Source organism: Cataglyphis hispanica, chromosome 4 (genome assembly GCF_021464435.1).
Source record: "Cataglyphis hispanica isolate Lineage 1 chromosome 4, ULB_Chis1_1.0, whole genome shotgun sequence".
NCBI lineage: Eukaryota > Metazoa > Arthropoda > Insecta > Hymenoptera > Formicidae > Cataglyphis > Cataglyphis hispanica.
Genome location: NC_065957.1, coordinates 5675436 through 5700795, shown reverse-complemented (window position 1 = coordinate 5700795; position 25360 = coordinate 5675436). Strand labels below are relative to the sequence as shown.

Below are 25360 nucleotides of genomic sequence, written 5' to 3'. Positions count from 1 at the left end.
AGTTGTTATAAATTCTATTCAATTTTTTTCATTTTTTTATTTACCTTATCGTTGTATGTACTTGCACATACTTATTTGATGTATGCAAATTGTTTCATAATTATATATATGATATACTTAATTTATTCTTTTCTATTATTATTATCCGTGTTAAATGTTATTGTACAATATAAAATGCTGTATATAAGTTGCTGTATATAATAAAAAAATGCGGTTTATAATTCTTTTTATAAGAATTTATCTTATCATACTGATTATATTAATTGCTAATAACTTTTATTCATTGATTATGTAATTGTATTTTGTTTTTAATTCTAATCGTGTCGAAAAGTAAAAAAAATTGTTTAGATAAATTATGTGTGTTTTAGACTTATATATATATATATATATATATATATATATATATATATATATATTATATATTATAAATATTTACATAAATATATTTTATACAGTTACCACTTTCTCTCTCTCTCTCTCTCTCTCTCTCTCTCTCTCTCTCTCTCTCTCTCTTTTTCTCTCTTGAAAAACGTAGCTTAGAGAATAAGAAGCTGATTCTCGTTCGATAGTGTTATCCAACGATTTGATTCGATGCATTCAGCTGCACATAAAAATAAATGCGTTAGTATAAAAATATTTTCAGTATACGAAAGAAATTGTGATATATTTTGGATATTTGTTAAATTGAAGTCTTCCCCTTCATTGCCAGGAAATATTAAATTAAAATATTAAAGAATAAATAACTACAAATTCTAGTATCCGCATATAATTGGCATAAGAAGCGGTGAATTATATCATCACGCAACATACGATCACCGGTTTCATTTGAAACGTTGATGTACAAACCGCACACGATATCACACGAAACTACTAAACATTGTCGCTTTTGTCTTTTGCTACATTATTGACAACGTGAAATTAAAATTGCATCACTCTTTCCGCGTATTCTTCAACTGTAGGAGATACCTTTCTTATTAGCTATTCCATTTAAATCGATTTAACATATAATATATAAGGCTTTTTGCTTTTGCAATACAAAGTATCGACCTTCCAAGGGAATACGAAATGAGTCATAGACGGAAATTTTTCTTTGCTGACGAGTTATTAAAGAATTCTTCTTCAACGACTACAGCTTACCAATGGACGCCTTTGATACCAAATATTTTCGTATTAACAAGCTATTGCTGTCGTATATCGGCTTATGGCCGACTCGATCGTCTAACAAAAACATAATTTTCTATTGCACAATACTTGGTATATTGTTTATAACATTGCCGCAGGTATCTCACAGATAAACACACACTGACTAGAGAATTGTAAAAAAATCAATTAATATTTCTCCAAAACAAATTCTTTTCTTTAATTTTTATTTCAATTTTTGCCGTTTAAATTTTTTTATAAAATTATATTCAGAATTATGCAACTGCCCTCAAATATATTACGCGGTGCTTTCTCAACAGATCGCATATTTATTTAAACATGCGACAACTCTGGCCGACTTTTACGATGTGCTACCAACTCTCACTGGCGCAAATATATGTCTCATGAAAGTGATCGGTTTGTTTTATAAACTTAACAAAGTAAGAGCGTAAATTTTCCCATCTTAATCAATATAAAAAAAAATCATTTTCCCCATCAAAGACGAATAATCGTATCTCTAGTTTAGGATGCTTATTCAGCATGTACGATACGACTGGCGTCTATTAGAGAATCACGAGAGTATTCGAATTCTAATGGAATACGTTGAGAGAAGCCGAATGTTCACAATAGCCTATTTAAGTATATCATAACAATGATCGTTTTCTCGAGCAATCATGCCAGAAGAGACAATTTTCTTTCCAGTTTTTATCGGCACGGGCGCGACTAGTTATGTCACAGCACCGCTTACAGTACCGATACTCGACATTATACTAGCCTCGAACGTGACGAGACCGAAAAGGTTGCCGCATTTGAGTGAATTCTTTCTAGATTTGGAAAAATATTATTACATTCTCTTCGCTATTTCGTGCTTAGGATACTTGGCAGCCTGCACATCCGTGATCGCGATCGATGCCATCTACTTCGCATTGCTACAACATAGCTGTGGTATGATGGCCACATTAAGGTGAATATAAAATCCTGCAAAATTAATTTTATTTAGACAAGAAGAAATATGTTTCATACACACGCACACACACACACACACACACACACACACACACACACACACACACACACACACACACACACACACACACACACATATATATATATATATATATATACTTGCAGTCATCACTTGGAAAACAGTATTATATACAATAAATCGAAATGCGTCGATCGTAATTACATATCTGACAATAAGCGGGACAAGGATGTTGAGAATATAGTACAATGCGTACAGCTACAAATCAGAATAGAAAGGTTTATATAAATTCATGGAGCGTATTCAAATTTGTTGAAAAATAGTATAGATAATAAAAATATATCTCTCTTTGCTTTTTAATCTGTTATTAATAGACTGATCCAATTAATTGAGTCAACATTTGTGATATGTCTCATTGTCGACATGGGTTTGGGAGTTTTATTTCAATGTTCCGCGTGTGTGATGGTAATAAATATGCAATAAAGTATTAATATTTACTTAATAAATTATTTTGTATTAAAATATTGCAATATAAAATATACCTTGATTCGTTTGTTTAAACTTGATATAAAATCGTAGATTTTATAATTCATGCATTATTATATAGATCGTAACTCGTATGAATGCTATGGAAATGATGAGAAACGGTCCACTTTTGCTGCTTCAAAGTTCTCGAATTTTTTTCTACAGCTGGATAGGGCAGGAAATAATAAATCACAGTTCTCAAGTTCCTGTCGCAGCGTAAATTGCCAATTTAATGAATTGAATTGCATTTAATTTTGTACAACTATAATATAGCCTGTCATTAATTTCTTAATTATAATATACTTTCAGATATAATGGAATATGGTATCAAACATCTCTGAGGACAAAGAAAATGTTCTTGTTTTTACTAATGAAATGTCAAAAGCCATATCGCTTAACTGTAGCCAAATTATATGTAATCAGTTTAGAAGGTTACAGTATGGTATGTGTACAACAAAATTCAATGCACATATAAATAATACAAAAATATATACTATTCAATAATTTGTAAATAATTTTTCTCTATACAAAATTTAAACATATACGTGAATCTGAGGAGAGAAAAAGTACTCTTCTTTATAATTTTATATAATTATATTTTTATTATATATTATATTTCCTATAATTTTATAATTTTACATATATAAAATAATGTTGATATTTATAATAACATATTATATCTTCATTTTTAAGATCATGAAAACATCCGTTTCCTATGTTACTTTAATGATGTCGTTAAATTCGGATGAGATATAATCGTCTACCATCTGGAATCGACTTACTTTATGCATCAAACATAGAAAATAATTGTGAATAAATATTTCAATGAATAAATATTCTCGTCTTATATATACATTGTCAAATTTTAATCTTGTATATATTATCTTCCATCTCACATAATGTTCGTAATTTTTATATGTAAAAAAAAACTATGTTCTAAATTTTAATTTAATAAATATATATATTTTTTTCAATATTTTTTTTAATAATAATACAATTTATTGTAAATCCAAATATCAAAATTTAAAAAATGTCAAAAGTCACCATATATAATTTATATAATTAAATAAATTTTTAATTATAACTATATAGTAACGCGTCTAATATGTACATTACAATCATCATTCCTTCTTCAGACTACATTGATAAAAATTAATATCACTAGCTGGTATACACAAGCGCATAAGATACATTTTGCTTCAAACGGTAAGACAGGCGAGTAAGATTTTATCGAATGCAGTAATATACTTCGTATAAAAGTAGAAACAAGATGTTTTTTATTAAAAAAAAAATTATTAAAATTATTAAGGTGATCCATGTAATTTTAATTCATACTTTAAAATATAATTGCATTACGATCTTCGCAAAAATATTTTTCTTACATGCAAATATATATACTTAATTTAATATTTTTCAAAAGATAAATGTCAAAGATTTTTAAAACCATTATTCTATAAGCTGATTAAAAAAATACCGTAACTGTTAACAAATTTGTATTAAATTATCTAAAATTAAACTGATATTTATTTTTAATTTTTTATTAATAATTATAAACTATATACATATATATATTATATATATACCCAAAGTGGTGAAATTTGATTTAAATATAAAACAATCTTTACATTAACATTGAGAAAAATTTATAAAATAACAATTTATTTTATTATTAATATGATAAATAAATAATATAAAGCAAAATCAAACTTCAAGAAAAGATAAATATTGTAAAGTTTGTAAAATTAATATTATACTAGACAGACGAAATTACAAACATTTATTTTCCTAGAAATATTATCTATATATATAATTATCCGGTACTCTTTGTTACATGAACAATAAAACGATAAAACAATAAACTTTTGATAGAAATGCTTAATCCGACGTGGATTAATTTTAATCGTTTTACGAAGATGAGTTCAGTAAGTTTAAATGTGATAGTTAAAACGCATTACTCCCTAAGCACATATTAATTAAGCTCTTCTTTATTTCTCTCTTCTATTAACTCATTGTTTGACAAACTTTATTTGATTAGTAAAGTGACGGGTATACATGTGATGCCACAGATATATCTTAGAAACCGATGACAAAGAAAATTACGTATAGAGAAAAACGTGGCTCATTATTCGTGAATAAATGATGTATCGTTTCGCAGCAGTTTCGTAGATTACCACATATTTTAACGTCGCCAGTTCTCACACTCTCGATATGAGTTTTTGAACATATTTCAAAGTGAATAAACAATAAGTTACGCGTATTCAATCATCTTTGACATTTTTCTTTTTTGCTGTAATCTAATAATACAAAATGTCTTTCTACGACAATCGCTACTATTATCTCAACAAAAAGTTGCTGTCCATTGTCGGACAATGGCCATTTCAATCGCGATTGGAGAGTAACGTGATGCTCGCTATTACGTTATTGTTTATTTGCAGTATGACGGCTTTAGAGGTATTTGAAATGTATCATGATATAAACAATAGTAATAACAGTTAGAACTGAGAATGTTTGTTTTGTGTTTCCGCTGTCGGAAATATATTGTAGTTCTTGAGCCTGATAACTAGAATAACGAACCTGAGCATCGTTATGGAGAATATATCGCCGTTGTTGATCAACATCTTAATCATTATGAAACTAATCAACTCTCTCTGTAATAAGTATAAAGTTCGTACGTCACCTTTTGTCGCGCGAAGGTAAGGGGGAAACCAGTATAACAGCTGAAAAAAAAAAGATTTTTAAGAATTTTTAAGAATTTTTTTCTAATGAATAATTGATTCTTTTTTAAATTCACTTTATTAACATTACAACGTACATAATTTAAACTACTTTTTGTGAAATTTTTGTTAAAAAATATTAATAATTATAGCTACAATAGCCAATAATGAATTGCTTTAAAAAAACGGGCAATTTCGTAGCGAGATGGAAGTTCTGAAGCAACAAAATAAACATTTTTTTTTTAAATATGAGACGATAACTTCAGTTGCAGGTATGGATTTAAATAAAAAATCATTTGTTATGAAATAGCGGACTTTTGAAGAAAAAAGTTCCAAAATTAGTGAGACATTGATCTCTGCTTTTTAACATTACAAAAAGAAAACAAATTATTCAATCAAAAATTCCATATGCGTAACTAAGCTATTGCCTCACATTTTAAGAAAATACTTGTTTGTTTTATTTCACAACAGAGCTTTCTTTGTCCGACTACGAAGTCGCTCGTTTTTTGTTTTTTTTTTTTAAGATTGCTTACAATATAGGCTATTGTAACTATAAATATTAATATTTTTTAACGAAAATTTCACAAAAGGTAGTTCAAATTATGTACTTTGTAATGTTAATAACATGATTTGGAAAAAAAAAAAAAAAACAATTATTTATCAGAAAAAAAATCATTAAAAATAACTTTTTTTTCAACTGTTACACTGGTTTCCCTCCTTAATCGAATCATTCTGTGATTATAAATCAAATGATTTCTTCGAGTTGCAGATGAAGGATCTTCTAGAGCGTATCGAAGAAACCTGGGAAAGGACACAAATCGGACCTGAAAATGAAATATTACGAAGTTTCGCAAAGCAAAGCAGGACATTAACGATACAATATGCATGTGAGTAATTTTAATGAGTAATTAATAAAAAAAATTAAGCACTTTTTTGACGAATTAACTGGGTACTAAATAATATATAGAAATTCAATATTATTTCTTAATATCACCATTGAGTAAATGATTTTTTTAACTAAAATATCATAGATATTTCTTTTTTTATTTCTTTTAGATTATTTCATATTCCGGAAATGTGCGCCTTTTTATTTAATTGTGTTTAAAATCTCGCTAAAGAAATCCTTCTTAAATTAATCCTTATTAAATTAATATGACATGGAAGAAAAGAAAAAAAGGAAATGCTTCGTTACAGTTGCTATTTATTCTGTGTGGATCTTTTACACCATAATACCGATCGTTGTCCGTGAAATACATTCGCTCTTACCGACGAACAGAACTTACACGACCAAGTATTTCTTTCGCTTGGAACACCTTGTCGATGTGGACAAATACTTCAATCTCTTGATGCTTTATGGGATTATCAGTGTATTCTATATAGTATCGGTGCCGATAGCTGTCGATAGTATGTTTGTTCTTTGCATTCAACATACCTGTGCATTATTTGAGAGTATAAAGTAAGTTCGATGCTGCTTAAAAACTATGTGTTTGACACTGATGTGTCAAAAGAATTTATGAATAAGTTATATTTTTACAAAATAGGTACAAGATACAGCGCATAAGAGGCTCCGATTTTGTGACACTCAAGCCAAATATAATGGACGATAAAGCATATGATGTTATAGTTGATTGCATAAAATCGTACAAACGTGCCTTAAAGTTAGTGCCAATAGCGGCTTTAAGTATAGATGTATTTTGCATAATTTGATAGAGAGAGAATTTTATATAAAGTATATCATTTTTATACATAACATATTTTATAGCTGCAATTTAAATATATCTTTATATCGCTCATCTCCATTCTATATTAAAATAAATTAATATAAACTAATTATATAAAACATTTTTAAATAGACTAATACATTTGTTTCATTATTTTATAGGTTTTCAGATCTACTCTCATCCACTTATGAAACATCTTTTTTCTTTTTACTAGGAAATACAGTCATAGCTTTAAGCTTCAACGCGGCTGAGGTGAATATTTAATTTAAAAATTTTAAACAATTCTAGTCATTTTATTTGAGATATATAATAAAAATAATGTTTAAGTTGATAATGATAGACATTCAGTTGGATGATATTAGCAGAATCATTTCTGCTAATATAGCGCTATTGTTACATACATTTTATTTGAGTTTGATGTCTCAACGACTGATCGATCGCAGTAGCGAACTCCAGGAAGCAATGTATGTATGTGCTCTTAAGTTAATCAACTATAATATATAATAAAATGAAATAAAAATAATTATCAATAATATCAAGAATATTTAAAAAATTTGCCCTTTTTTTAATTATTAAAGAAAATTGGAAAAAATAAGTATTTGAAAGTAAAATATTTCATAATAATGTATAATATTTTATGATTCTATTTTGTATATCGGTATGTGTTATACATGTACACACATATTTGTAAAATTTATAAATCAACGTCACCATATGAGTTAATGAGAAATAAACGATCAATTAATGTCAAATGGATTAAACAGTTATAGCTGTGAGTGGCACAAAATTTCATTAAGATCCAGACAACTGTTGATTTTCACATTAATGCGAGTTATTAAACCATGTCAAATAAAAGTTGGTAAAATATACATAATGTCAATGGAGAATTTCAGCTCGGTATGTATTATTATAAATATATCACTATTTTGCCCATAAAATGCAGTCTTTTTTTCTTCTTATTATTTTCAGATTTTACGAGTATCCGCATCTTATTTCACTGTGTTAACATCTATGCAATAATAATCATATAAAATGATATAATAATCTGGAAACATAGTAAAAATATTGACTGCAAGCTTAATTATTATTCAATATAACGAATAACTTAAGCATTGATATAATGTACTAATTTAATATATATTAAAAAAAAAAACATTACATTTTAAATTTATATTAGTTTTTATTTTTATACGAAATGTGATCTTAATATAATGAATGAAAAATATTCAGGGTGTCCCAAAGCACCCTAGACAACGCTCGTGAACGGGCAGAGCAGAGTAAAGTAAACAGAAAAGTCTTATCATTTTTTTCTCTAATGCTTAATAAAGAAATTAATATTGAGTAAAATCTGGCTAATCAATGCCAACTTTTTTATTAGCCGAACGCACGTCCATGAGCCGCTCGCCTGATAATGGTATGTCCATGTGCCGTCGTAACGGAAGAGTTCACACTATTAGGCGCGCGCGCGACTCACCGACATGCGTCTGACTAAAAGTAATTCTTTCATATACATATATATATATATATATATATATATATATATATATATATATATACGAAAGAAAGGTGTGTGTGTACGCATGTAAAAAAATTTAAATTAAAATAAAAAATTTTTAAATAATTTATAAATTCTTATTATTAACTTTATAAATCCGATTTGATTTTACAAACTATATATATATATATGTATATATATATATATATATATATATTTGTTCATTTTTTCTTTTTCTTTTCCTGCAAATAATTATCTACAGCGATATCAATCGATACATTTAGCTAATTAATATTACAGAAAAATGCTACATTTGATAGAATGAACATTTCGAATAATGCTAATTAATATTAATAATTTTAAAAAAATAAATATATAATTTAACTTTGAATTGCAAAGTTCGCGTACTATCTCTCTTGCTATCCCTCGTTCCACGTATTTGTCCAAGTTTTACGAAGTTTGCTTGCTTTGTAAAATAAAGGATATATTCATTCGCCGATCAAAAGGGGCGCGATCGATCGAAAAAAATGACTCATTGTTTATACATATGTAATGCTTTGCTTCGTGATATCGTATATTATTATGTAACTCCTTGCAGCTCTTTCATCATACTAAGTTTCTTTTTAAAACTATGCCTTAAGAAATACACCATAAATTACGCAAATAAACGACTGAATATTCGAGAAGATATTTGACCGTCTGTCACAATATTTTCCTCTTCGACTTGATAATACAAAATGTCTTTCTACGACAATCGCTACTATTATCTCAACAAAAAGTTGCTGTCTATTGTCGGGCAATGGCCATTTCAATCGCGACTACAGAGTAACTTGATGCTTGCCACTACATTATTGTTCATGTGCAGTTTGACGGCTTTAGAGGTGTTTGAAATACATCATGATGTAAACAATAGTGATAAGAGTTAGAAACTATGATTTATTGTCTGTTTCCGATACGTAGTTCTCGGGCTTAATAGCTGGAATAACGGATCTCAACATCATCATGGAGAATACATCACCGTTATTGATCAACAGCTTAATCTTCGTAAAACTAATCAACTCTGTCAGTAATAAGCATAAAGTTCGTATATTACATTTTGTCGCGCAAAATTAATCGAATCGTTCTGTGATTATAAACCGAACAATTTCTTCGATCTGCAGATGAAGGATCTTCTAGAGAGTATCGAAGAGACCTGGAAAATGACACAATTCGGACCAGAAAATGAAATATTACGGAGTTACGCAGAACAAAGCAGAACATTAACGAAACAATATGCATGTATATAATTTTAACTTTACATAATTTGACACAAAAATTAAATTTTTTTTTATCGAATCAGCTGAATAATATATAGAAATTCGATATTTTTTTTTAATGTTACCATTGACTAAGTAATTTTTCAACTAGAGTATCATAAATATTTCTATTTTTTCTTTTAAATTATTTTGTATGTTCCAAAAATATGTGCTATTTGTTTTTATTTAATAATAAAATGTTATAAACAATATTCTGCTTAAACTCTCGGTAGTTTTTGATATAAAGAAATTCTTCATGACTTATTAAATTAATATAATATGAAACAAGAAAAAAAAAGGAATTCGTTATAGTTGCTCTTTATTCTGCATGGATCTTTTATACTACAATGCCGATCGTCGTCAGTGAAATATATTCGCTCCTACCGACAAACGAAACTTACACGGCCAGATATCTATTTCGTTTGGAACACCTTCTCGACGTAGACAAATATTTCAACCTCTTGATACTTCATGGAATTATTAGTGTATTCTATTTAGTGTCGGTGGTAATAGCTATCGATGGTATGTTTGTCCTTTGCATTCAACATGCCTGTGCATTGTTCGAGGGTATAAGGTAAGTGGAATCCTGCTTAATAATTAGATGTGTCAAAATAATGACAATTGTGACAACAATATTTTTATAAAATAGGTACAAGGTACAGCACATACGAGGCTCTGATTTTGTGATGCTCAAACCGAATATAATGGATGATGAAGCATATCATGTCATAGTTGATTGCATAAAATCGTACAAACATGCTTTAAAGTTAGTGCCAGTAGCGTCTCCAGATATAGATATATCTTGTGTAATTTAATAAAAAAATAATTATATAAGATATATAATTTTTATATAACATTATATATCTTCTCGCGACAATTTAAATATTTTTACTCCCCTTCATTCAATAATAACTTAAATTATATAAACTAATTGTATAAAACATTTCTAAACAGACTAATACATTTATTTCATTATTTAGTTCATTGTTTTACAGATTTTCAGATATGCTTTCATCCACTTACGAAACATGTTTTTTATTTTTATTGGGAAATGTTGTCATAGCTTTAAGCTTCAACGCGGCAGAGGTAAATATTCAATTTGAAAATTTTGAACAATACTAGCCATTTTATTTGGAATATATAATAAATATAACATTTAAGTTGATAATGATGGACATTCAATTGGATGAAATAATCAGAATCGTTGCTGCTAATATGGCACAATTGTTCCATATATTTTACTTGAGTTTGATGTCTCAACGATTGATCGATCACAGCAGCGGATTCCAAGAAGCAATGTATGTGCATAAGTTGATCAATAATAATTAAAAAATGTTAAGGATATTAAAAAAATAATTATTTTTTTTTAATTATTAAATACAATTTGAAAAAAGGAAGGTATAAAACTAGAATATTTTTCAATAATGTATAACATTTTATGATTTTACTTTGTGTGTGTGTGTGTGTGTGTGTGTGTGTGTGTGTGTGTGTGTGTGTTGATATCATACATGTACACATACATACATATATTTGAGCAATTTATAAATCAACGTCACCATTTGAGTTAATGAGAAATAAACGATTAATTAATGTATCAAATGGATTACAAACAGTTATAGCTGTGAGTGGTACAAAATTTCAATAAGATCCAGACATCTGTTAAGATTCACATTAATGCGAGTTATTAAACCATGTCAAATAAAAGCTGGTAAAATGTACATAATGTCAATGGAGAATTTCAGCTCGGTATATATTGTTAAAAATGTATCACTATTTTGGTCATAAAATGCAAAGTCTTTTTCTTATTATTTTCAGATATTACAAGTATCTGTGTCTTACTTCACTATGCTCACATCTATACAATAATAAAATGCATATAAAGTGATATAATAATCCAAAAATATGGTGAAGATATTGATTGCTTAATTATTCAATATAATGGATAATTTAAGCACTGATATATAATGTACTAATGTTAATATATATTATTTAAAAAGACATTAAATATTAAATTTATACTAACTCTTACTTTTTTATACGAAATGTGATCTTTTAATATAATGAATGACAAATACATATATACATGTGTACATCAGCATTTCGCTCTTACAATTATTAATAATTGGCGCAAACAAATAAAACAAATAATATATGAAAGGTGAATAAAACTAAAAAAATACATCTACTTTTTTCAAGTTTATTATATAAAAATAAAGTTATGCTATAAAACTTAATTATTTGTTATAACTATTTATTTACTAAACTGGATTTTAATAGATCCGATGTATATTTAACATTACAGCACTATACTTATCGCACTGACTCCTCGATTAGTTATATTAATATCAATCCTAACTACGATGAGACAGAAAGATTCATCATATCCGAAAAAATTTTTTCGAATCTGAACAATTAGATATTTATATTCCATTAGTAAAGTTACTTGTTTAAATTTGTGAAAATCGATTTGTTTAAAATTGATTAAATTCATATTAGCGTATAAAAATTTACATTTACATTAACTATTATTTTAATATTATACCTACATAAACATACTATTTACATTAGACTATAAAAAAATTAATCGAATCAAATAAAGATTAAACTATTATATAAAGTTTATATAATTATATAAAAATTTATTTCAACCTGTTTTTAACACCTGTGCACATACACACGCACACACATCTTTTGCACATTGCAATTTTCATTTTTCCGTCAATTTACGGGCTTAAATATTCGTAACAATTGATGTGACAAATGAAGCGTTCATAGTATATCACAGATAGATAACGTAAATTTTACCGGGTATATTTGTTATGCTTGCAGTAAATATAATATAAGGAATTTAAATAAAGAATTAAATTACCGCAAAAGTTTGCCTTAATCTATTTTTTGATCTTAAATTCAAAATATATTACATTATAGAAATAAAACTTATTACATATATTGTTTTTGATTGTATATAAACCAATTTAAAATAATATTTTAAAGTTAATTAATAAAAATTTAATAAAATGTTCTAATATATATATATATATATATATATATATATATATATATATATATGTATAATCGATTTAAACAAAAATATTAATATAATTATGAAAAATTAAATATAGAAAAATAATCTTAATTTTGATTTAAGAATAAGATTTTTAAGTTACGTTAAAAGAAATTTACTATAAAAAATTTAAACTTGTTATCGATATACACTAATAAAATCAAATGCATTCCGTTTGCTATTGCTATTTTCACTTAAAAGTGCAAAATTCTACTGTCTCTCTTTATTCATACGTATAAATAGAGGTTAAAGTTTTTATAAGCTTTAGAAAAGTATAGATTTACAAGATAAATTTGAAATCTTATCTATTGATTTTATAAGTTCAATAATATTTTACAAGCTACAAAAATTATATACATATTTTTCTTTTCTCTTTTTATACAAATAATATCTGTAGCCTGATAATAATGGAGATATATTTGGTTAATTAATATTACAGAAAAATGCTACGTTCAATAAAATCAAAGTCTTGTATGAATATTGACTAATATAATTATCATTTTAAAAGATGAATAAACAACTTGTCCTTCAATTGCAAAGTTCGCATACTATTTTTCTTACTATTACATATTATCCTTGTCTCAGTATTCGTTTAAATTTTATGAACTTTGCTTACTTTGTAAAGCAAGGGAAATATAACTTTATATGTAATCTCGTCAGTCACAAAGAGTTGCGCGACTACAAAGGAGACTCATTACTCATGCATATATAATGCTTTGCATGCGATATCGTACATTATTATGTATTTCGTCGTGCCGCCGTGCTGCGTTCCTTTTGAAACCATCTTAAATGAAATACATGATAAATTACGTGAATAAGCGACTAAATATTCGACGAGATTTTGACTGTCTGTCACAATATTTTCTTTCGATTTGATAATACAAAGAAAATGTCTTTCTACGATAATCGCTACTATTACATCAATAAAATGTTATTGTCTCTCATCGGCATATGACCGTTTCAATCTCGCTTGGAAAGTAACGTATTGCTTATCATTACGTTACTTTTCTCTTGCAGTTATTCGGCTTTACAGGTGTTTATAATACATCTAATACATACACGATATAGTGATACGATAGTTAGAGTATACGATAAATTACGTGAATAAACGACTGAATATTCGAGAAGATATTTGACCGTCTGTCACAATATTTTCCTCTTCGACTTGATAATACAAAATGTCTTTCTACGACAATCGCTACTATTATCTCAACAAAAAGTTGCTGTCTATTGTCGGGCAATGGCCATTTCAATCGCGACTACAGAGTAACTTGATGCTTGCCACTACATTATTGTTCATGTGCAGTTTGACGGCTTTAGAGGTGTTTGAAATACATCATGATGTAAACAATAGTGATAAGAGTTAGAAACTATGATTTATTGTCTGTTTCCGATACGTAGTTCTCGGGCTTAATAGCTGGAATAACGGATCTCAACATCATCATGGAGAATACATCACCGTTATTGATCAACAGCTTAATCTTCGTAAAACTAATCAACTCTGTCAGTAATAAGCATAAAGTTCGTATATTACATTTTGTCGCGCAAAATTAATCGAATCGTTCTGTGATTATAAACCGAACAATTTCTTCGATCTGCAGATGAAGGATCTTCTAGAGAGTATCGAAGAGACCTGGAAAATGACACAATTCGGACCAGAAAATGAAATATTACGGAGTTACGCAGAACAAAGCAGAACATTAACGAAACAATATGCATGTATATAATTTTAACTTTACATAATTTGACACAAAAATTAAATTTTTTTTTATCGAATCAGCTGAATAATATATAGAAATTCGATATTTTTTTTTAATGTTACCATTGACTAAGTAATTTTTCAACTAGAGTATCATAAATATTTCTATTTTTTCTTTTAAATTATTTTGTATGTTCCAAAAATATGTGCTATTTGTTTTTATTTAATAATAAAATGTTATAAACAATATTCTGCTTAAACTCTCGGTAGTTTTTGATATAAAGAAATTCTTCATGACTTATTAAATTAATATAATATGAAACAAGAAAAAAAAAGGAATTCGTTATAGTTGCTCTTTATTCTGCATGGATCTTTTATACTACAATGCCGATCGTCGTCAGTGAAATATATTCGCTCCTACCGACAAACGAAACTTACACGGCCAGATATCTATTTCGTTTGGAACACCTTCTCGACGTAGACAAATATTTCAACCTCTTGATACTTCATGGAATTATTAGTGTATTCTATTTAGTGTCGGTGGTAATAGCTATCGATGGTATGTTTGTCCTTTGCATTCAACATGCCTGTGCATTGTTCGAGGGTATAAGGTAAGTGGAATCCTGCTTAATAATTATAATGTGTCAAAATAATGACAATTATGACAACAATATTTTTATAAAATAGATACAAGATACAGCACATACGAGGCTCTGATTTTGTGATGCTCAAACCGAATATAATGGATGATGAAGCATATCATGTCATAGTTGATTGCATAAAATCGTACAAACATGCTTTAAAGTTAGTGCCAGTAGCGTCTCCAGATATAGATATATCTTGTGTAATTTAATAAAAAAAATAATTATATAAGATATATAATTTTTATATAACATTATATATCTTCTCGCGACAATTTAAATATTTTTTACTCCCCTTCATTCAATAATAACTTAAATTATATAAACTAATTGTATAAAACATTTCTAAACAGACTAATACATTTATTTCATTATTTAGTTCATTGTTTTACAGATTTTCAGATATGCTTTCATCCACTTACGAAACATGTTTTTTATTTTTATTGGGAAATGTTGTCATAGCTTTAAGCTTCAACGCGGCAGAGGTAAATATTCAATTTGAAAATTTTGAACAATACTAGCCATTTTATTTGGAATATATAATAAATATAACATTTAAGTTGATAATGATGGACATTCAGTTGGATGAAATAATCAGAATCGTTGCTGCTAATATGGGACAATTGTTCCATATATTTTACTTGAGTTTGATGTCTCAACGATTGATCGATCACAGCAGCGGATTCCAAGAAGCAATGTATGAGCATAAGTTGATCAATAATAATTAAAAAATGTTAAGGATATTAAAAAAATAATTATTTTTTTTTAATTATTAAATACAATTTGAAAAAAGGAAGGTATAAAACTAGAATATTTTTCAATAATGTATAACATTTTATGATTTTACTTTGTGTGTGTGTGTGTGTGTGTGTTATATCATACATGTACACATACATACATATATTTGAACAATTTATAAATCAACGTCACCATTTGAGTTAATGAGAAATAAACGATTAATTAATGTATCAAATGGATTAAACAGTTATAGCTGCGAGTGGTACAAAATTTCAATAAGATCCAGACATCTGTTAAGATTCACATTAATGCGAGTTATTAAACCATGTCAAATAAAAGCTGGTAAAATGTACATAATGTCAATGGAGAATTTCAGCTCGGTATGTATTGTTAAAAATGTATCACTATTTTGGTCATAAAATGCAAAGTCTTTTTCTTATTATTTTCAGATATTACAAGTATCTGTGTCTTACTTCACTATGCTCACATCTATGCAATAATAAAATGCATATAAAGTGATATAATAATCCAAAAATATGGTGAAGATATTGATTGCTTAATTATTCAATATAATGGATAATTTAAGCACTGATATATAATGTACTAATGTTAATATATATTATTTAAAAAAAGGCATTAAATATTAAATTTATACTAATTCTTACTTTTTTATACGAAATGTGATCTTTTAATATAATGAATGACAAATGTATATATACATGAGTACTTCATCATTTCGCTCACAATTATTAATAATTGGCGCAATCAAATAAAGCAAATAATATGTAAAAGGTGAATAAAACTAACAAAATCATCTACTTTTTTCAAGTTTATTAATTAAAAATAAAGTTATGCTATAAAACTTAATTATTTGTTATAACTATTTATTTACTAAACTGGATTTTAATAGATGCGATGTATATTTAACATCACAGCACTATACTTATCGCACTGATCCCTCGATGTTATGTTAATATCAATCCTAACTACGATGAGACAGAAAAGATTCATCATATCCGAAAAAGTTTTTTTTTGAATCTAAACAATTAGATATTTATATTCCATTAGTAATGTTACTTGTTTAAATTTGTGAAAATCGACTTGTTTAAAATTGATTAAATTCATGTTAGCGTATAGAAATTTACATTTACATTAACTATTATTTTAATATTATACATACATAAACATACTATTTACATTAGACTATAAAAAAAAATTAATCGAATCAAATAAAGATTAAACTATTATTTAAAGTTTATATAATTATATAAAAATTTATTTCAACCTCTTTTTAACATCTGTGCACATACACACGCACACACATCTTCTGCACATTGCAATTTTCATTTTTCCGTCAATTTACAGGCTTAAATATTCGTAGCAGTTGATGTGGCAAATGAATCGTTCATAGTATATCACAGACAGATAATGTAAATTTTACCGCGTATGTTTATGTTATGCTTGCAGTAAATATAATATAAGGAATTTAAATAAAGAATTAAATTACCGCAAAAGTTTGCCTTAATCTATTTTTTAATCTTAAATTCAAAATATATTACATTATAGAAATAAAACTTATTACATATATTGTTTTTTGATTGTATATAAACCAATTTAAAATAATATTTTAAAGTTAATAAAAAAATTTAATAAATTGTTCTAAAAATATATATAAATATGTATAATCGATTTAAACAAAAAATGTTATCATAATTGTAAAAAATTAAATATAGAAAAATATTCTTAATTTTTGATAAGAATAAGATTTTTTAAGTTATGTTAAAAGAAATTTACTATAAAAAATTTTAACTTGTTATCGATATACACTAATAAAATCAAACGCATTCCGTTTGCTATTGCTATTTTCACCTAAAAGTGCAAAATTCTATTGTCTTTATATTCATATGTACATACAGAGGTTAAAGTTTTAATAAACTTTAGAAAAGTATAGATTTACAAGATAAATTTGAAGAATAAATTTGAAGTCTTATTATTGATTTTATAAGTTCAATAATATTTTACAAGCTACGAAAAATTATATGCATATATTTTCTTTCTCTCTTTTTTTATACAAGTAATATCTGATAATAATGGATATATTTGGTTAATTAATATTACAGAAAAATGCTACGTTCAATAAAATCAAAGTCTTGTATGAATATTGACTAATATAATTATCATTTTAAAAGATGAATAAACAACTTGTCCTTCAATTGCAAAGTTCGCATACTATTTTTCTTACTATTACATATTATCCTTGTCTCAGTATTCGTTTAAATTTTATGAACTTTGCTTACTTTGTAAAGCAAGGGAAATATAACTTTATATGTAATCTCGTCAGTCACAAAGAGTTGCGCGACTACAAAGGAGACTCATTACTCATGCATATATAATGCTTTGCATGCGATATCGTACATTATTATGTATTTCGTCGTGCCGCCGTGCTGCGTTCCTTTTTGAAACCATCTTAAATGAAATACATGATAAATTACGTGAATAAGCGACTAAATATTCGACGAGATTTTGACTGTCTGTCACAATATTTTCTTTCGATTTGATAATACAAAGAAAATGTCTTTCTACGATAATCGCTACTATTACATCAATAAAATGTTATTGTCTCTCATCGGCATATGGCCGTTTCAATCTCGCTTGGAAAGTAACGTATTGCTTATCATTACGTTACTTTTCTCTTGCAGTTATTCGGCTTTACAGGTGTTTATAATACATCTAATACATACACGATATAGTGATACGATAGTTAGAGTCGAGACTGATTGTCTGTTCCCTATATACGTAGCTTTGGGGTTTGATAGCCGGAATAAGCAATCTGAGCATTGTCATGGAGAATGCTTCGCCATTATTAATAAACAGTATTATTTTCATGAAGTTAATCAACTGTTTATATAATAAAAATAAAGTTTGTATATTACGTTTTGTGGTGCAAAGTTAGTCGGATTGTAATTTTAAATCGTACGATTTGTTCGAGCTGCAGATGAAAGATCTTTTGGGGCACATAGAAGAGACCTGGAAAAGGACGCAAACAGGACCGGAAAATAAAATATTACAAAATTACGCAGAACAAAACAAAGCATTAATAATAAGATATGCATGTAAGTAATCTTTACAAAAAATGTTATTATGTTAAATAAATATTAAAGCGAAATAAATATCAAAAGACAATGATACATTTTAATTCATTTTTCACCGTATTATATTTTAATCAAGATATCCTTTTTTTCATCTTTATTTTTTTTTAATTGTTGTAAAAGAGATGAAAATGCTTGAAAATACTAAGTTTTAACAATTTCGCTCGAAAATTGTGTTTTTTTCATTAATCTCCAATGTATCAAAAATTTATTCTTTTTTTTTACTAAAATATGGTTATTTTCGGAGCAAAATCTGAGGAACAACATTGATTCGTTACAGCAATAATTTATACATGTGGTGTTTTTTACTCTACGATGCCCCTTGTTATCAGTGGATTATACTCGCTTTTACCTTCGAACAAAACTTACACAGGCAGGTTTCTATATCGCGTAGAACACGTTCTCGATGTGAATAAGTATTTCAGCCTGTTGATGCTTGATGGAATCCTCGGTGTATTTTTCATAGTGTCAATATGGATAGCGACCGATGGTATGTTCATACTTTGCACGCAACATGTCTGCGCATTATTCGCGGCTATACGGTAGGTCAATATCGTTCATAAAACTGCAATGTGTGAAAAAGATTCTAAATAAAATAAAATTATTTTTCTGTCGAACAGGTACAATATAGAGCGCATACAAGGCACGGATTTTGTGATAGTCGAGCCGAACATAGCAGATGATGAAGCGTATCACGTTATAATTGGTTGCATCAAATCGTATAAACATGCTTTAAAGTTAGTTTTAGTAACATCAGTAAATAGAGATACGTGCCGTTTGATATGAGAAATAACATACAAAACTCTTCTACAACATTAATTGCTTTGTTGTTTAATATAGAATTTAATTCATGTGTATATATATATATATATATGTATTTTTCTATACACGCACAATATATCTTTCTTTCATGTATACATATATATATATATATAATTATATTTAAAACAATACTACAGATATATTAAACTCATTTAGACAATTCAATATATTCATTTTACTGTTTTATACAAAGATATTCCGAGCTGCTTTCGTCCACCTACGCAACACATTTTCTTTTCGTACTAGGAAACGTAGTAATAGCTGGAAGTTTTTCCGCGGCTGAGGTAATTTCTCGATAAATTTTAAATAAAGCTTGATACTATTTGCCTTTCCATTTAATATGATTAATAAAGTTGTATATTGTTAAAGTTAATTATGGTGGACACTCAATTAGATGAAGTTATCAGAATCCTTTGTTGTAATACTGCATTATTGCTACATATATTTTATCTAAGCCTGATGTCTCAACAAATAATCGATTATAGCAGCAAATTTCAAGAAGTAATGTACGTGTATAAAATAAAAATTAGAGTAATAAAAAAATGATCAAACTGCGCAAATTTAAAATAAATGTATAAAAATCGCATTTGCAACTACAAAATATATGTATTTCATAATTGCTTACATACATTTATTTGTATGAATGAATCAGTGTTGTCATTTGCTATATAAGTGATAATAATATAAAAAATTAATTTGTCAAATACATTAACAGTTACAATTGCAACTGGTACAAAATTTCACTGAGATCTAAAAAACTATTGAGATTTACGTTACTACGAGCTTCTAAACCGTGTGAAATAAAAGCTGGCAAAATGTATGTAATGTCAATGGAGAATTTCAGTTCGGTACGTACAAGCATAATATGTATTATTTGAATAATTATTTGTCGTATGTAGCCATCTTTGCGATATTATTTTCAGATCTTACAAGTCTCCATGTCTTATATTGCGGTGCTCACGTCACTACAATGATAATTGTATAATATGATTATATAGTAGCCTTTCACTAAAATATATTCTTTAAAAAGTTGTAAATTTTATTCAATTTTTTATGCTGATAACTTATTTTTATGTACGATCTGTTAATAAAATAGATAATATAAATATATGCAAGTATTTCATTATAACAATTATCAATAATTGATATAATATTGCTTGAAACAAATCGTGAAAGATAAATAAATATGTATCATATTTTCGAATTATTTAATAAACAAAAGATTAGAACACTAAAGTGTTGCAGAGTGCACTCTAAATCATTAGTATATAGTATATATCAATAATAAATTATATTTTTTTTGTTATAATAATTTTATTTTGGTATAAGAAATCTCTTTCTTAAAAAATCTTTTTCTTGAATTAAAATATTACTTTTAGTTAATATGTTAAATATTTCTTGTCTAAATCGATTACATAATTCTTAGAAAATATTATTACATTTATTAAAATTAATTTTTTTTAAATATTATTACATTGGTTGCATTCAAATAAAAAACAATATATTTAACAACATGCTATAATATAATATTTTTCTTACTTAAGAATTGAAACTTAGATTAACACTAACTCTTGTAATTTACATGTATTTCTTTAATTCAACTTTTCATACGTTTTTTGCGAATATAATTATATACGGTAAAATTTCTTTATTTATATCACATATAATGTGAATTTTATATATACAGAATCCGGCCGTGCATAACATGTACAAACGGGCACAGGCTGATTCCTCATGAAAAAATAAAAAAAAGAATCGAATAAATTTTTTTTATTTGATAAATTAAATTGATAAATTGAATTTAAATGAATATTTAAACTCAATTTTCTCGAAAACAAAGCCTTAAATAGAAAAATTTTATTCTATTATTTCTTTTTCTTATTCTTTCATAAGGAATCACTCTGTGCCCGTTTGTACATATTATTCGGCCGAACCCTGTATATATACATACATATATATATATATATATATATATATATATATATATATATTGTATATATATTGTGTGTGTGTGTGTGTGTGTGTGTGTGTGTGTGTACATATAAAGAGGTCAAAATTTAAATAAAATTTATAAAAAAAATTTAGATAAAAAATAATTTATAAGTCTGATTATTATTTTTTATAAATTCAATAATATTGTACTAATATTCAATAATATACGTACTTACAAGCTATGAGTAGTTATATACGAAATTATATATACTTGTTCTCTCTTTCTCTTTCTTTCTTGCCAATAATGCCTACAGCGAAATCAATGGATATATTTAGCAAATTAATATTACATACAGACAAATGCTCCGTTTGATAGAATCAAAGTTTCGTCTGATGCTAATCAATCATTTTAATAAGATAAATATATACTTTGACCTTCAATTGTGTACAAAGTCCGCGTGCCATCTCTCGTCCCATATATTCGTGTAAGTTTTACGAAGTTCGCTTACTGTGTGAAACAAAGGATATATAACTTCATTTGCAGTCGTATTTTGCCGATCACAAAGAATTGCGCGAATGATAGAGAAAAACGACTCATTACTTATACATATGTAATACTTTGCTTCGCGATATCGTACATTATTACGTAACTCATCGCGGCTCTTTCTTCACGCTAAATTACTTTTTAAAATTATCTCTAAAGAAATACACGATAAATTACGCGAATAAGCGACTGAATATTCGACGAGATATTGTGACCGTCTGTCACAATATTTTCCCCTTCGGTAGTTTGATGATACAAAATGTCTTTCTATGACAATCGCTACTATTACATCAATAAAACGTTACTATGTCTCATCGGCCAATGGCCGTTTCAATCTCGACTAGAGGGTAACATAATGCTCGTCTTTACGTTGTTTTTCATTTGCAGTTTGTCGGGCTTAGAGGTGTTTAAGATGCATTAGATACATACAATAGTAATACGTTAGAATCGAGACTGATTGTCTGTTTCCTATATATGTAGCTTTGGGGTTTGACAGCTGAGATAAGGAATCTGGACATTATCATGGAGAATGCTTCGGCATTACTAATAAACAGTATTATTATCATAAAATTAATCAACTGTATATATAATAAAAATAAAGTTTGTATATTACGTTTTGTCATGCAAAGTTAGTCGGATTGTAATTTTAAGTCGTACGGTTTGTTCAAACTGCAGATGAAAGATCTTTTGGGGCACATAGAAGAGACCTGGAAAAGGACACAAACAGGACCGGAAAATAAAATATTACAAAATTATGCGGAACACAGTAGAACATTAGTAATAAGATATACATGTAAGTAATCTTTACAAGAATTTTTGTCATATTAACTAAATATAATAAAACGATCAAAAGTCGATGATAATTTTTAATGTCAACTTTTTCTGTATTTTATTTAATCAAAATGCTCTAATCCTTTTTCTTTGTTTTTTTTAATTATTGTAAAATTATTGTAAAAAAGATTAACATATAAATTGAAAATTTTGAAAGTTTTCAGTTTTAATAATTGCGTTTAGAAATTGCGCTTTTTTAATGCGCTTCAATGAATGAAAAAAATTCCTCTTTTTTAGTAAACTATTGTTATTTCCGAATCAAAATCTGGAAAAAGAAAAATGATTTGTTGCAGCTCTACTTTGTATATTGGCTTTTTTTTACTCCACTATGCCCATCATCGTCAGTGGGCTGTATTCGCTTTTACCTACGAACGAAACTTACACGGCCAGATATTTATTTCGCTTAGAACACGTGTTCGATGTGAACAAGTACTTCAACCTGTTGATGCTTCATGGATTCGTCGGTGTTTTCTGCATAGCGATGGTGTGGGCAGCTGCTGATGGTATGTTCATACTTTGCACGCAACATGTCTGCGCATTATTTGAGGGTATACGGTAAGTCAATTCTGCGCATAAAACTGCAATGTGTGAAAAAAATTCTAAATAAAATTAAATTTTTTTGTTTAAATTTTTAATAGGTACAATATGGAGAGCATACAAGACTCGAGTTTAGTAATGATCGAGCCGAATATAACAGACGATGAAACTTATCATGTCATAATTGGTTGCATTAAATCGTACAAACACGCCTTAAAGTTAGTTCTTGTGATATCTTTAAAGATGTAGAAATACGTGCTATTTAATATAAGAAATCGTAGAATGCAAAACTTCTACATTAATTGCTTTGCTGTTTTATATGGAGCTTAATTCATGTGCACTTTTATACACATATAATAAAATTTTCATATCATCTTTTTTTTCATATATAATATATACATGTATAAATGTATATATACACATATGTATCTAAAAGATTTTATATATATATATATATACATACAGCATTGTGTGGGTGTATATGTAATTTTATATGAAACAATACTAAAGATATATTAGATTCATTTAAATAAATCAATATATTTATTTTATTGTTTTATATAAAGATATTCCGAGCTGCTTTCATCCACCTACGCAACGTATTTTCTTTTTCTGCTAGGAAATGTTGTAATAGCTGGAAGCTTTTCCGCGGCTGAGGTAATTTTTCGGTAAATCTTATGTTAGATAAAATTCAACTATTTGCTTCTCTTTTTTAATCTGATCAATAAAGCCGTATATTGTTTAAGTTGATAATGATGGATATTCAATTGGATCAAATTATTAGAATCGTCTCTTGTAATGTCGCATTATTGCTACACATATTTTATCTAAGCCTGATGTCTCAACAAATAATCGATCATAGCAACGAATTTCATAGAGTAATGTATGCATATAAAATAATCATTAAAATGTCAAAAAATTAGTAAAAACTAAAACGCATTTGCAATTACAAAACATATGTATTTCATAATTATTTACATACATTTATTTGTATGATTTACAAATTAGTATCATCATTTGATAAACAAGTAGCAAGTATATGAGAAATTAATCTGTCGAATGCGTTAACAGTTACAGCTGCAATTGGTACAATATTTCACTGAGATCCAAAAAACTATTGAGGTTCACGTTACTGCGAGCTTCTAAACCGTGCCAAATAAAAGCTGGCAAATTGTATGTAATGTCAATGGAGAATTTGAGCTCGGTATGTATTAACGTAGTATTATTTAGATAATTATTTCTTGTAAAATACAACAGTTTTTGCGATATTACTTTCAGATTTTACAAGTTTCCATGTCTTATATTGCGGTGCTCACGTCACTACAACAATAATTTTGTGATATAATATATATGAAAGTTTTTCTAATACACACTCATGTTTAATTAGAGTTTAATTTTTAAAAAGATTTTAAATTTTATGCTGCTATCAATTACTACTTTTAGACAAAATAACATTTTAATAGATACATGTACATAAATATACGTGTATATACAAGTATTTCATTTCAATTATTAATAACTGATATAA

General features: G+C 27.3%; 5 protein-coding genes and 1 pseudogene across 5 annotated transcripts; all 6 read left to right on the top strand.

Annotated features, from left to right (window-relative positions):
• The first annotated feature begins 1139 nt into the window (after positions 1 to 1139).
• LOC126848578 (odorant receptor Or1-like) lies at positions 1140 to 3406 on the top strand. The gene is made up of 9 exons (XM_050589566.1): positions 1140 to 1280; positions 1461 to 1580; positions 1662 to 1779; positions 1843 to 2104; positions 2272 to 2403; positions 2500 to 2590; positions 2733 to 2866; positions 2960 to 3092; positions 3344 to 3406. Exons 1-9 carry the CDS (start codon positions 1140 to 1142, stop codon positions 3404 to 3406), a joined length of 1194 nt encoding a protein of 397 aa, XP_050445523.1.
• A 1551-nt stretch (positions 3407 to 4957) lies between these two features.
• On the top strand, positions 4958 to 8187 carry LOC126848574 (odorant receptor 2a-like). Its single transcript, XM_050589562.1, has 9 exons — positions 4958 to 5101; positions 5195 to 5314; positions 6134 to 6251; positions 6559 to 6820; positions 6906 to 7022; positions 7247 to 7337; positions 7413 to 7549; positions 7850 to 7982; positions 8055 to 8187. Exons 1-9 carry the CDS (start codon positions 4958 to 4960, stop codon positions 8103 to 8105), a joined length of 1173 nt encoding a protein of 390 aa, XP_050445519.1. The 3' UTR covers positions 8106 to 8187.
• A 1130-nt stretch (positions 8188 to 9317) lies between these two features.
• Positions 9318 to 11741, top strand: LOC126848598 (odorant receptor 13a-like). Its single transcript, XM_050589591.1, has 9 exons — positions 9318 to 9461; positions 9541 to 9660; positions 9741 to 9858; positions 10188 to 10449; positions 10525 to 10641; positions 10871 to 10961; positions 11037 to 11173; positions 11489 to 11621; positions 11691 to 11741. The coding sequence occupies exons 1-9, from the start codon at positions 9318 to 9320 to the stop codon at positions 11739 to 11741; spliced, it is 1173 nt and encodes a 390-aa protein (XP_050445548.1).
• Positions 11742 to 13828: 2087 nt separating this feature from the next.
• LOC126848575 (odorant receptor 13a-like) lies at positions 13829 to 16575 on the top strand (annotated as a pseudogene).
• Positions 16576 to 18304: 1729 nt separating this feature from the next.
• Positions 18305 to 20962, top strand: LOC126848576 (odorant receptor 9a-like). Its single transcript, XM_050589564.1, has 9 exons — positions 18305 to 18732; positions 18818 to 18937; positions 19013 to 19130; positions 19447 to 19708; positions 19787 to 19903; positions 20182 to 20272; positions 20358 to 20494; positions 20704 to 20836; positions 20912 to 20962. The coding sequence occupies exons 1-9, from the start codon at positions 18589 to 18591 to the stop codon at positions 20960 to 20962; spliced, it is 1173 nt and encodes a 390-aa protein (XP_050445521.1). The 5' UTR covers positions 18305 to 18588.
• A 1399-nt stretch (positions 20963 to 22361) lies between these two features.
• On the top strand, positions 22362 to 25164 carry LOC126849288 (odorant receptor 9a-like). The gene is made up of 9 exons (XM_050590976.1): positions 22362 to 22867; positions 22945 to 23064; positions 23140 to 23257; positions 23589 to 23850; positions 23934 to 24050; positions 24399 to 24489; positions 24579 to 24715; positions 24904 to 25036; positions 25111 to 25164. The coding sequence occupies exons 1-9, from the start codon at positions 22724 to 22726 to the stop codon at positions 25162 to 25164; spliced, it is 1176 nt and encodes a 391-aa protein (XP_050446933.1). The 5' UTR covers positions 22362 to 22723.
• Positions 25165 to 25360: the final 196 nt, after the last annotated feature.

Excerpts from the sequence above, each read along its gene's own strand:
- LOC126848578 (XM_050589566.1), top strand. The coding sequence starts at position 1,140 with ATGGACGCCTTTGATACCAAATATTTTCGTATTAACAAGCTATTGCTG. Across the intron at positions 2,404-2,499 it reads CTACAAATCAGAATAGAAAG|ACTGATCCAATTAATTGAGT; the intron begins GTTTATATAAAT and ends TGTTATTAATAG. Across the intron at positions 3,093-3,343 it reads GTTTAGAAGGTTACAGTATG|ATCATGAAAACATCCGTTTC; the intron begins GTATGTGTACAA and ends TTCATTTTTAAG.
- LOC126848574 (XM_050589562.1), top strand. The coding sequence starts at position 4,958 with ATGTCTTTCTACGACAATCGCTACTATTATCTCAACAAAAAGTTGCTG. Across the intron at positions 7,023-7,246 it reads TCGTACAAACGTGCCTTAAA|GTTTTCAGATCTACTCTCAT; the intron begins GTTAGTGCCAAT and ends ATTATTTTATAG. Across the intron at positions 7,338-7,412 it reads TAAGCTTCAACGCGGCTGAG|TTGATAATGATAGACATTCA; the intron begins GTGAATATTTAA and ends ATAATGTTTAAG.
- LOC126848598 (XM_050589591.1), top strand. The coding sequence starts at position 9,318 with ATGTCTTTCTACGACAATCGCTACTATTATCTCAACAAAAAGTTGCTG. Across the intron at positions 9,661-9,740 it reads CTGTCAGTAATAAGCATAAA|ATGAAGGATCTTCTAGAGAG; the intron begins GTTCGTATATTA and ends TTCGATCTGCAG. Across the intron at positions 11,174-11,488 it reads AGCGGATTCCAAGAAGCAAT|TTATAGCTGTGAGTGGTACA; the intron begins GTATGTGCATAA and ends GATTACAAACAG.
- LOC126848576 (XM_050589564.1), top strand. The coding sequence starts at position 18,589 with ATGTCTTTCTACGATAATCGCTACTATTACATCAATAAAATGTTATTG. Across the intron at positions 19,131-19,446 it reads ATTAATAATAAGATATGCAT|CAATAATTTATACATGTGGT; the intron begins GTAAGTAATCTT and ends GATTCGTTACAG. Across the intron at positions 20,273-20,357 it reads GAAGTTTTTCCGCGGCTGAG|TTAATTATGGTGGACACTCA; the intron begins GTAATTTCTCGA and ends ATATTGTTAAAG.
- LOC126849288 (XM_050590976.1), top strand. The coding sequence starts at position 22,724 with ATGTCTTTCTATGACAATCGCTACTATTACATCAATAAAACGTTACTA. Across the intron at positions 22,868-22,944 it reads GCAGTTTGTCGGGCTTAGAG|CTTTGGGGTTTGACAGCTGA; the intron begins GTGTTTAAGATG and ends CTATATATGTAG. Across the intron at positions 25,037-25,110 it reads CAATGGAGAATTTGAGCTCG|ATTTTACAAGTTTCCATGTC; the intron begins GTATGTATTAAC and ends TATTACTTTCAG.